The following is an 11,242-nucleotide window of genomic DNA, read 5'->3' on the forward strand; positions in this document are numbered from 1 at the left end:
TCCATGAGAAAACATTAAATATCAGAAACTTACTTTCACTTCGCTCATTAGGGATAAGTAAAGTCAAGGGTCTGACCACAGTTCAGTGGGATTGACAGCAGCATAGAACAGAATAAACTTTATAATAAGTTCTTATACAGGTCATTGATAGAACACTGCAGTGCCACCTATGAATGACACTCCTATCGTGTCAAGTTTCCCGGGCAAAAACACAGACTCATATTGACTCATATTTTGGAACCGTGCCCCGCAGAGGCTCCCAAACCAATTGATTTCCAAATGAATAGATATTTGATGTTATTCTCGGCATTTTAAAAAACAATTTGTAACCTGGCAGCCCACCAGGTCTGTACAATTATAGGGGAAACGCTGAATATGGAAAATTAAGTGCAATTGTTTTGTATCTGACAGGCAAATGAAAACCACCTCTTGAATTACAAATAAACAATAGAATATTTATTGATTGACAGGACATAATCTTCTGACCATCAGCTGTTGTCAAACTATCATCTGAGAGGCATGCTTTAGAATCAGCTAGCCTGGCCATCAGCTTGCATGCTAACGTTAGCCACGGTACTTAGAAATTGAAATTAAAGCTGATTATATCTGAAAATGAAACAAAATAGGGCACAAGGCTATGTTTTAACTACATTATTTGAGCACAAATTTATGCATGACAATGTTCAGTACATCTGGGTTTTTTACAGGTAAATGCTACATGCCAAATAATTTAGATTAGATTTAGAAAGTTGGTCAAATTTTTCCAATGAAATGCTGCAGAAAAGTTAACAAAATCACATTCAACCTGCACCCATTTTATTAACAAATGCTCAAAAAATGTATATTAAAAAAATAAATAAATAAAAAAAAGGCTTACAACTCAGCTTAGAATACTGCACCAACTTCATTGACATTATTTCACCCACTGAACAGTAACTACTTGAAAATCACCAAATTGCATTTATCATATCTTTACACTAGCTTAGCCCCATTTAGCAGGAACTTGACCAGAAGCTTCAAAACATTGTCGTCCAACCCAATCACATTCCCATCCTTTATGGCTTCGTACAGCCGCATGCTCTCGGTACCCCAGCAAAGGTTCTTTCTGGGATTCCCAGAGTCATTCAGAGCAAGCGTGTTCAACTGGTAGCAGAAGAAGGAAAAGTGCTGTCCATCTGTGATTATGGCTTGTGACACAAACGGCCTAGTCAAATCTTCGTGGCTCCAGAAACCTGTCCATAAGGAGAAAGAGAACATGTTGGAAAATACAGGAAGTTGTGGTTGAAAATCATCAAAAATTGAAATGTCCTGTACAAGGCACAAAATTATGTGTGACACTACAAATTCTATAGGCTTTTACCTCATCAGCAGAGTATAAATATACATCAACAAAAACACATGGTCACTGGTCAGCATACAGAAATGGTGAGTTACTCACACAAAGCACTGCCTAGAAGTCATCATTGTATGATTCATTGTATATCGTATGATACATTGTATGTATGTATGTATCATGTATTGTAAAGCTTTTTGCTCTTTGATACCATGAAAAGCGGTATATAAAATAAATTTATTATCATTATTCATTAGACAAATTGGCATGTCATTGCATTAAACTGCATTTAGCACCTGGTATTTTGAAGACAGTCATTTTGAAGCTGTGTCATTGTAATCTAGCCTACATAACTACCCTAGGGTATGGTTAATATTTCAACTTAAATACGGAACCCCTAACCTCAAAAATGCCTTGCTATATGTAACGTGTTTCCACTTAGATATTCGCCGGGTAAAAACGCTTTATATTTGAATTTTCTTTTTTGCTATTTCATTGAGTAGGCCTCTGGTGCATGTTCTGCCAATTTTAGCTGGGCTCCCTAATGTGGTTAACAATTTTCAAATAAAAGTTAATGTGAGGCCATATGTTTTCTAATAATTCTGCTATTTTAATACTTGTGATTTTCAGCAAATAACGAGCCTCTGCTGGGGGTGTGTCAGTCAATATTGCATAGCGCAGTCCAAGTACTAGATGGTTTTAGCTGTTAAGAGCCCAGATATTTGCATATTGAGCATCAAGGACACGCAATGAATGAAATAAACAGTGTGACCACGAATAGAGAAATGCTTAGCTTATGGTGGACAGATCAGATATCCACACTTCCAACTTCGCATTTCATACAAGTGTTTTGGAAATTTGTAAAATTTTTCATTTGTAACTGTTCTCAATAATCCATTCTTGAATAAGAAGTATTACTGGAGTATCATATTTGCAATATTCCTTCATAAATAATGAAAACAACCAGGAATTCTTAGTGTCCTCAATCTTTTGATCCCCACTGTATATTTGCTTCGTGTACTTGAGACGTTTAAGTCACCGAGTGCTAAATCTTTACATTGGTCATTGTTGCTACATGGGGTAGCCTACACAGCTGGAGTGATAAAATGTGCGAGATTACATGGGCTTTTTTTTTTATTTTTATTTTTTTTACACTGCATACAGTATTATCGATGCCAGTTTTCAGCATTTCATGCATTGTGGTGTTCAGATTATTTTTTTTATAAATGTTGTATATTGTTGTATATAGTGTTGTCATTCAAATGTCAAATTTGACATTTAAATTGATTTGATTTTGGGGGATTTGTTACCGTGCCGCTCTAAATCGTTGTGGCACAGCTCCATGGCTGATTATTAGCAAAAACCCTGAAGCCAATATAATTAGCCTCATATTATAAAAAGTGATCATGTGACTGCCTAGGCTAGTTAATCTATTTTGACTAATCAAAGCTGTAAACCGCAAAACTGAACTGTTCATGAGAAACTCAACATCCTCCCTCCTCCTCCTCCCCTTGGGTCAATCAATAAGAAAATACAGTATGTGGAGTGGCAGAAAGCCACTGTAGCAGTGAATTCTGTCAGTCCTAAGGTGCACATATAACAAGAAATCAACAAGTGGTCTACAGGCACGGTCATTACATATGTTGATATATACAGTTGCCAATTTAGTATTTGATCACACATTAAGGTAAGCAGGAGAGCTGGCATAGTCATCAGTCTGTCAAGACAGCTGGCATATTTATCTGACTATATTGTGGAGAAACTGGTATTTTCATAACTGCACCATGCAGTGTGGAAAAAGTGAATTAAACATGGACAATTGAAAACATTGTGTGTCAATAAAATTTTGAATTAACTGAAAAATACCAAAAATACCTTCTCATTAATCATACATCTGGTTGTTAATGTCAGTTTTGGTGTGAACCATCAGTACTAGTCCCTAACTTAATTGCGAAGCTAAATTGCAAGCTAATCAACTTGACCGATTTGGGCGTGTCCATTAAAATCACAAGTTAATTCCAGACATGGTCTTCAGCCTTGAAAGGCATGCTGAATCCACATCATTCTGAACAAGCCAAAACTTGAACAGTGTCGGTAGCTCGAGAAACATGGCTGCTATAATAAGCATACTCGTGAAATTGTATCAGAGCAGACATAGCACTCACCTTGATACATAGCCTGTGCTCCAGTCCAGGCAAAGAGACTGGCAACAGCATTGGCTCTCAAGTGAACCTCAATCTGGTCAACAAGATTTGCCTTGGAAAAGTTTCTCCTGTGAAAACGATCCATTACAAGGTGGAATTGCGTGTGGCCATAGCTGCATGGGTCAGCAAGTTTGGACCCTAATAAAAATAAGTACAAAAGTAAAGATTAGTGCTGTTGGTGACTGTCGAATTTAAGTCTATTGAACTCATTTTAAATTAGCCTTGGCTCATAAAGTTGCAGCGATATAATTCTTCAATGGAAAAGGGGTTATAGCTAATTTGACAGTATCTGACTTCCTCCACCTTCAACATCACAAAATACGATCGTTACAAAGATTTCTGAAAAGAGGAGGTGGGGCAAAGAAGTAATTAGATCTTTTAGGGTTTTTCAATAACATTATGTTTTTACTGTTGAGAATCATAAAATAGGACAACTTCAAACTGGCGGGTTTATTTGAGGTTTTATAATATCGGTGGCTTACTGTTTAATAATCTTTTGATTATGCCTGATTCCAGTCTTTTTTTTTAAACCAATACAATAGTGCCTTACTGCTTCATAATCTCAATTTTCTGCTTCTCTTAGTTTTCCATATATTAAAATATGTAAAATTTTAATTTCACATCAAAGGCCTCTTTGGTCCCATCATAAAAAAACAATAATATATATGCAGCGAACATTAACATTTGTATGGGAAATTGATGATCACCACTCATTACCACACTAAGAACAAATTTCCAGCTTTATTTTTCTTTATTTTGTGGTTCCAAGATATTAAGAAACCTGACTCTAGCAGGAAATGTCACGGAATATAAGTTTCATGGTAAATATTTATGTAAATGCCCCCCCTGTTGTGACCAAATATATTTAAAACCTCATGATTTTGCAGTGTAACTTTATAGCTGTCATTATTGTGGCCGTTTTATTGTGAATTTAAATGGTTAGACAAATACCTTGATGAGCTCAGCCAGCCAGGCTCAATCAACTCAGCTATTCTAAGATCTATAATATTAGCTTTTGTCAAGGCTGATTCAATGCAATGTCACTAGTAGTAACTGCAAATACCCTTGCAGAAGCAGTTAAACCATTTAGCTGACTAACTTGCCAATGCGAGCATAACATGGTTGCTAAAATAAATACGGATATACGATTAGCCAGCAAGTAGAATCCCTTTGTTCGATAATCTGATTAACATGCAAACAGCTGCAAAATTCATAATTACATATGGAGCTGAAAAAGTATTTTTTAAAAAGGACAAATTCCCAATGGCTCAAAACCAAACTGATAGATTTACTGTATGATGATTGGCGAATATGAAGAGTTAAGAAGTTCAGAATGATGCCAATTTTTGCATCTTTAATTGCAAATAATTAATAATATAAAAATATTATAATTAAGATTTTGAAAGGCAACCATCTGCACCTATAGTGGAATAATATGGTATGCATTTTGTATGGCCTGTATAACAACTGCAGGACTAGAAGCATGGACAACAAGACCAGGTCAAAACCTAGTATATGGCTGGACCGGCTGACCAATGGTGTAACTTCATCACTCAGTGACAGACATTCCCATTTGTAGGGCCGGTCCAGCCAAAAATGGGAAGAAAGAAGAATGAGATTGATTATTCTTTCTCGGATTCTATCTAATTACAGTCAACAAATATAATGGCTGGTCTTGCTGAACAGTTGTTTTCAGCGTAAACCTATTCTTGATATAGAAGTCTGGTACCTGTGAAAATGCGGTTGTCATACTGTCTCCTGTACAAAGGAAGCAGGTCGGGGGCATATCTGATCTCAGGAACCTCGGCAGAAATTTCTGTCCAAAGAGGCACCATCTAAAGGAAAGATTAAAAACGTGAATTAGTCATGAAACCAAACTCACACCATTGGCAGTGATCATTTGAACATTAAATAAAATTAATAAATGTTTTATAGTAAAATCAAATTATTAAAAGAATACAATAAGACCATTTTATTATTGTATGCACAAAATATTTGAATAATTTAATAATTTAAAATTTGAATGCATTTTCAGACGAAATTCTCATTACCGCAACGCATCTGGATGTATTGAATACATATTTGAATGCATCATAAATCAAATGTACTGAAACCATCCCAAAAAAAAGGAATCAAAGTTTTGTAAAATTGACTCCTTATGAAAATGAGTTTTAAAATATAAATAATTCTGATGAAAATCATTTTGTCCAATGCCATCTCATATCTGCAACGTCTGTTAAACTTTTGTACACTACAATAGTTTTATTTTCCCATAATGCATCAGCCAGATGTATGCTTCCAAGATGGCTAACAGGTAAGCTACTCTCTTATCTTTTCCACAAAAAAAAAAGAAATCTTTTACCACAACCCCCACACACAACATGACTGTTCCGAAACAGGAGATACTGTAGGATTCAAAAAAGTTTGTCAACTTACAGTGCTGTGAAAAATTATGTAAGAGTGAATGGTCAGACACACAAAATCACAGGGCAAACAGACTAGAAAGGCTAAGGAAAGAATTGGAGTCAAAGGGAACAAGTCAGTGGTCGTACACAAGATCTAATCAGTAAATAAACCAGAATGTCTAGACGAGAATCGGTATCAAACTAAAAAAAATGGTGGAATATGCAAAGCAATCGAGATAAACAACATACCAAACATGAAGATCGAAACACACGCATAAGAGAGAAATGTAAATAAACCTACGACAGGGGTTGTAACAATAGCTAAACAAAGGACAGTACAGAAATCTTCAAATGGTCAAAATGGAAAAAACAATGTTTGCATAACCTTATGCACAACATGAATTCTTATTCAAATACTGTACCCTGACATTTATGAAGCCTACTAATTCATTAAAAAAAACCTAACCAACAAAATAAATAATGGAAAGACCTTTTTAGAAGTACGCTATTTTTAATAATTCCCTTGCACATTTCTCTGCATTGTAAACTGCAAGTGTCTGTCAGATTTGTTTGGTACCTCTGGAAGTTGTTGCGGCACCCTTATTAGACAGTTTGGTTTGTCGTCGATCTGGAACCTGACAGGTTCTGTTCGACCACTCCGATGTCCTCTTGGAATGGTCCTCTCCCCTCTCATCCAGTAGAAATTCACTTGCGGATTGAAATCTAAGAAAGAGAACATTTTTTATTATTGGTATCAGATGAAGTCATTATGGCAACCAATAATTATAACTTCATTTGAATGACTAGTGTGTCATCCTTGCATAGGGTTGTGTCTGGAAACAACAAAAGGCTACAACCACATATGCAAAATGTCCAATAATTTGTAAAAGAAACAACAATTATACTAGTATTAAAATATTATTAAATAATAGCAATAAACATCCTGTTCCTGTCATTTAGCTGCTGAGAAAAGAACATGTTTTGAAACTGTTTTTGCAAATGCTATGGTGCGTCTGAAACTACAGAAAAAGGCTTATCCTTTTGGGTGCGTGCTTAAGTTGTTTTGTAGTTGGGTGCAACCATTTGAATGTTTAATTATCTTGCCTGACCTGCACTAGACAGAGCAGACCCAAATCACTGTGTATGTGTGTATGCTTGCGCTCTCCATGTTGCATGAATAAAAGGACTTCATTTGGTCAAAACCCCTTAACAGTGCGTGATGATTTTTCCACTACAGAGCCAACTCCAAATACGAAACTACAGCGTTCTCATTTCATCTCAATACAGCTGCTTGGTCACGAGCAAGAGTGGATTTGTTTACACAATCCAGATTTACCTCAGCAAAGCAAATACCTAGCCTAACATGATTTGATAACTATCTTCAGCTAATAAGAGCAACTGGCCACCAGAAAGGGGTCAGGTAAAGATCTCATCTTTCCTTCATGTAAAAGTAAATGAGATTGGGATAAATGGTAACAATGGGAGCAGTTCTGTTCAGTGAAACCACTCATACAAGGCCAACAATACAGGTGCAGCCATGCTGTCCAAACACCGGGAGTGTGTGCAACCCAGCCTGGGTTGAGGAACACTGCTACAAACCATGGCTTTATGAAACAAGCCTAGGAGAGTAACTAATTCATAACTAAACAAAGGATTCTATGTTTTTTACGCACAAGAAAAAGACAAAACGCAGGAAAAAAAAAAAACATGCAGATATTCCAAGGCCTTCTTTTAAGATTACAAGAGGTGATTACCTGAACTTGAAACACAACAAAATAATTACTTCTGTTTCTTTGAACAAATTGTCTTTTGGTCAGGACCTATATGTTTATTGATCATAATATTTACACAGCCATGGCATAACTATGAGATTCAAAGTGAAAGAATGAAAGAAAAGTAAAAAAAAAATTTAAAAAAATGAGATGTTACACACTCTAGCTAGCTTGCTCAACATAAACAGAATTCTGACCTTTTTTTTTTCTTAAATATCCTTAGCCTGTATCAAAAAATATTATCAGAATGCCAAAACATTATTTGTATCTTATTACACCCAGCTAATCCCACTGTTTTACCTTGATTATGTTACAAGTATCGTAAAATAATGAACAATAAAAATTTTGTGTTATAGTTGAGGGTATGCATATGTAAAAAACATCATTTTGATTAGAACACAAGTGAATTAGTGGAAAAAAGATTTTGAAATGTCCTGCGTTCCAATGACGCAGTATTCCACGGGCTAGTGGGAGCACTGGAATAACCCCTTAAACTCCCTTAAAACCCTGAGCTGTTTATAAGAACCCTCAATCTTAAATAAACCCCATTATCTCCAAAATATATATACATATATATTATATATACATATATATATATATATATATATATACAGTACAGACATGGTTCAAAGCTTGAATACAGAGCACACTTGTACCAAAATGACAAAATCCCCTGATCCTAAGGGAATCTCACAAATTGTAAGGGAGTCTGTTGGACTCTTCTCACTGACCGGGGGAAATTAAGGTAATTTCCACTACACAAATACATTACATTTTTACATTACAGGACAAACTTATTTGGAAAACAAAAATGAAATCCAAGAATTGTTTTTACTTTCTTTATTCTGCAGTGATGTCAGATTTCATTCATCTAGCGCATTCATCTAGCACATATCAGCACAGTAAATTTTAATAACTTTCCCATGCCCTAAGTGACATGTATAGCCAATGCAGATAGTACTACCCCCCATTATGTACAATAAGATTACAATAAAATAATACTCCACCATCAGAAAAAATGTTGGCGATGGTCTAGCTTCATGATAAATCAGTGCATCAAACATAACACATGGCAGAGCCACCTATGAATGCTTACACTACAGCAATGGAAATCCCTGAATTAGAGAATAGCACAAACCGCTTGAAAAAGACACTCAATTTCATTATGAGTGGTATGAATTCTAACAAAGTAGGCCACATCGAGCCAACACACTACACTGACACTGCCTAGGGTACGCCAACAATTCCCCTGTAGCAACAGCTAGGCCTGTTAGTTAGCGCCCAATACAAAACTTCAGAGCATTATTACCAAAAGCTAACAGTTGTCTCTTACGACCACTGCGAATAACAATATCAAAAATATGACGATGCAAATAACTGAAATATTATACGCAGTAATGTGTAGCTACATCTCTGTATGCATCCTGGCTAGACTTCATGCTTCCTCCTCCTCTCCTGAGTTCTGACCCACTCCCCAGGGAATTTTCTTTAGTTATGCTGAAGAGTTGACAAAATCAAATAATTACGCAGCAACGAGCGGTTTTATATTGCTGCGTAATATAATGCTTTACTGCACAGCGCTGTGATGAAGCAACAGTTGAAGCTGTTGCGCGCCGCCCTGTCCTTGTAATGAATTTAAAATAAGACATGAAACACCATTGGAAAGCTTATACTATCCTCTACTGGATAAGAGTTATCAATCAAACCAGACTAGGCTTAACAGAGTTCTACTTGTCAAAATATCAAGTGTAGTTCTGGCGTTGCAGTTGTAAATACCTATCCTCGCTTTTGATTTGCGTATTTATTTCTCAAACGGATTGTTCAAGACAATGAATGACCACTGAATCTTGAAAGGGACATTTTTACATGTAAAATCAGAGGTAAGATTGTATATTTATTCCATATTTAGTCACAGATAGTGATAGTCCTTGTTTATTTCGCTATTTAATGAGCAGCATTTTTCACCACTGTATATACCTTTGGACTACTGTTGGGCTTACCTTGTTGCTATGACAGAATACGTATTTATGATGGTGAAAACATCCCAGACAGACACCATCATCCAGTGTCATGTTTGGGGGGGGGGGGGGGGTGTTAAATGGATCTATGCGACAATGAGGGCACCTGGAAGCTCCATATTTGGCATATCTGTCATGTATCGGCTACTAATAAAGCTAGAACACAGTTTGCCATTTCCTTTTTAATATAAATACTGTTTTCTAAGGCTTACATTACATAGAAGCCACTACTGTGTGACATTGGTTTCACTGAACTAGCCAGCATTACTGTGAGAATGATGGCAGTATACATTGTGAGGGACCTTCAGCCAATAAGGTAAGTGAGCTCTCAGGGAAAGTAGCGAGCTCATGAAGTTTAACAGCCTATTCGAGGGCATAAAAAATACATTTAAAATATGCAGATACCTTTTCACCCAAATAATCTTCACACATTTACTTTGTAGATACTCAGGGACGATTTAAAATGGCAAATAACTGTGGCATGGGGACTTGACCTTAGTTTCTAACGAATTTGCAAGGAGCTCGGTAGTACACAGCTACGAAGTTAGTAACATGCATGTATAGTTGACTGGTATCTAGCATACGCACAAATAATTGTTAGAACATACCCTAGCAACTTTAATATTAAATTTAAAATAAAACAGAAATATAATTTTAAAAAATAGTTCGTTGTTCGGCTTACCGAGACATGATACTTTAAGTAAAGGACTGTATTTGGCCAGGGCACTGGTGATTCCAGAGACAAGGTTTCTGAGGAACGGTGAAGCGAACGTTTGCTGCTCTTTCTGCAAAAATGGTTTCGTTTTCTTCAAGTAGAAGTACTCCTGCAAAATCGAATCGCAAAGCAAGGACCGGAGATCTGAAAAGGCCTTATCGTCACCGTTAACTGGCGCTACCTGTAATATTTCACTACTATTTTCACCTAATTCGACCGAAAATTTATCGGGAAGACCAGGTAGATATGCGGTCTTGGTGAAGTGTTGGTACCACTTGTCCGCATTGAGTGCAAAGGTCTGAGGGTACAAGACGTATTTCCTTCGCTGAATCTTAGTGAGTAACCGGATTTTGTCCTGTACGCTTGCGGAGCGTACTTCATTCAGGTAGTCTTCTTCTCGTTGTCTTTTAGCAGCTTTACTTTTCGCGGTCTTGGATGGTTGGATGACCGGATATACAGGCTCAAACTTCAAAGTGTCCGAATGCAGGTTTCGCTTGCATCTCGAGATTACCCCACGTTTTGTTAGAGGAGCTAGTCTTGTGCACGTCGCCATCTTTTTCTTCTTCTTCTTCTTCTGGTTTTATGGCGTTTTCGAACCAACGTTTTAGAGAATTACCGCCACCGTCAGGAAAGGAGTGTGGATCGGGATTCTTTTGGTTTAACAAAAAAAAAAAAAAGTATATCCTTTTTATTAACCTTGTGCTATTGAATAATTTATCCCCGCATCTCCCAGATTCTTAACCAAGAATTCTTCCTCTAAATGATATAAGGCAAGATAACATCCTCAACCGTCTC

At 36.6% G+C, this 11,242-nt stretch overlaps 1 protein-coding gene across 1 annotated transcript; it reads right to left on the bottom strand.

The window, feature by feature from the left end:
- Positions 1–434: 434 nt before the first annotated feature.
- mrps30 (mitochondrial ribosomal protein S30) lies at positions 435–11,024 on the bottom strand. Its single transcript, XM_064296338.1, has 5 exons — positions 10,415–11,024; positions 6,520–6,665; positions 5,267–5,372; positions 3,499–3,675; positions 435–1,232 (listed from the first exon to the last, which is right to left on the bottom strand). The coding sequence occupies exons 1-5, from the start codon at positions 10,998–11,000 to the stop codon at positions 973–975; spliced, it is 1,275 nt and encodes a 424-aa protein (XP_064152408.1). The 5' UTR covers positions 11,001–11,024; the 3' UTR covers positions 435–972.
- Between the last annotated feature and the right edge of the window lie 218 nt (positions 11,025–11,242).

Source organism: Anguilla rostrata, chromosome 10 (assembly GCF_018555375.3).
Source record: "Anguilla rostrata isolate EN2019 chromosome 10, ASM1855537v3, whole genome shotgun sequence".
In the NCBI taxonomy this organism is placed as follows: Eukaryota; Metazoa; Chordata; class Actinopteri; order Anguilliformes; family Anguillidae; genus Anguilla; species Anguilla rostrata.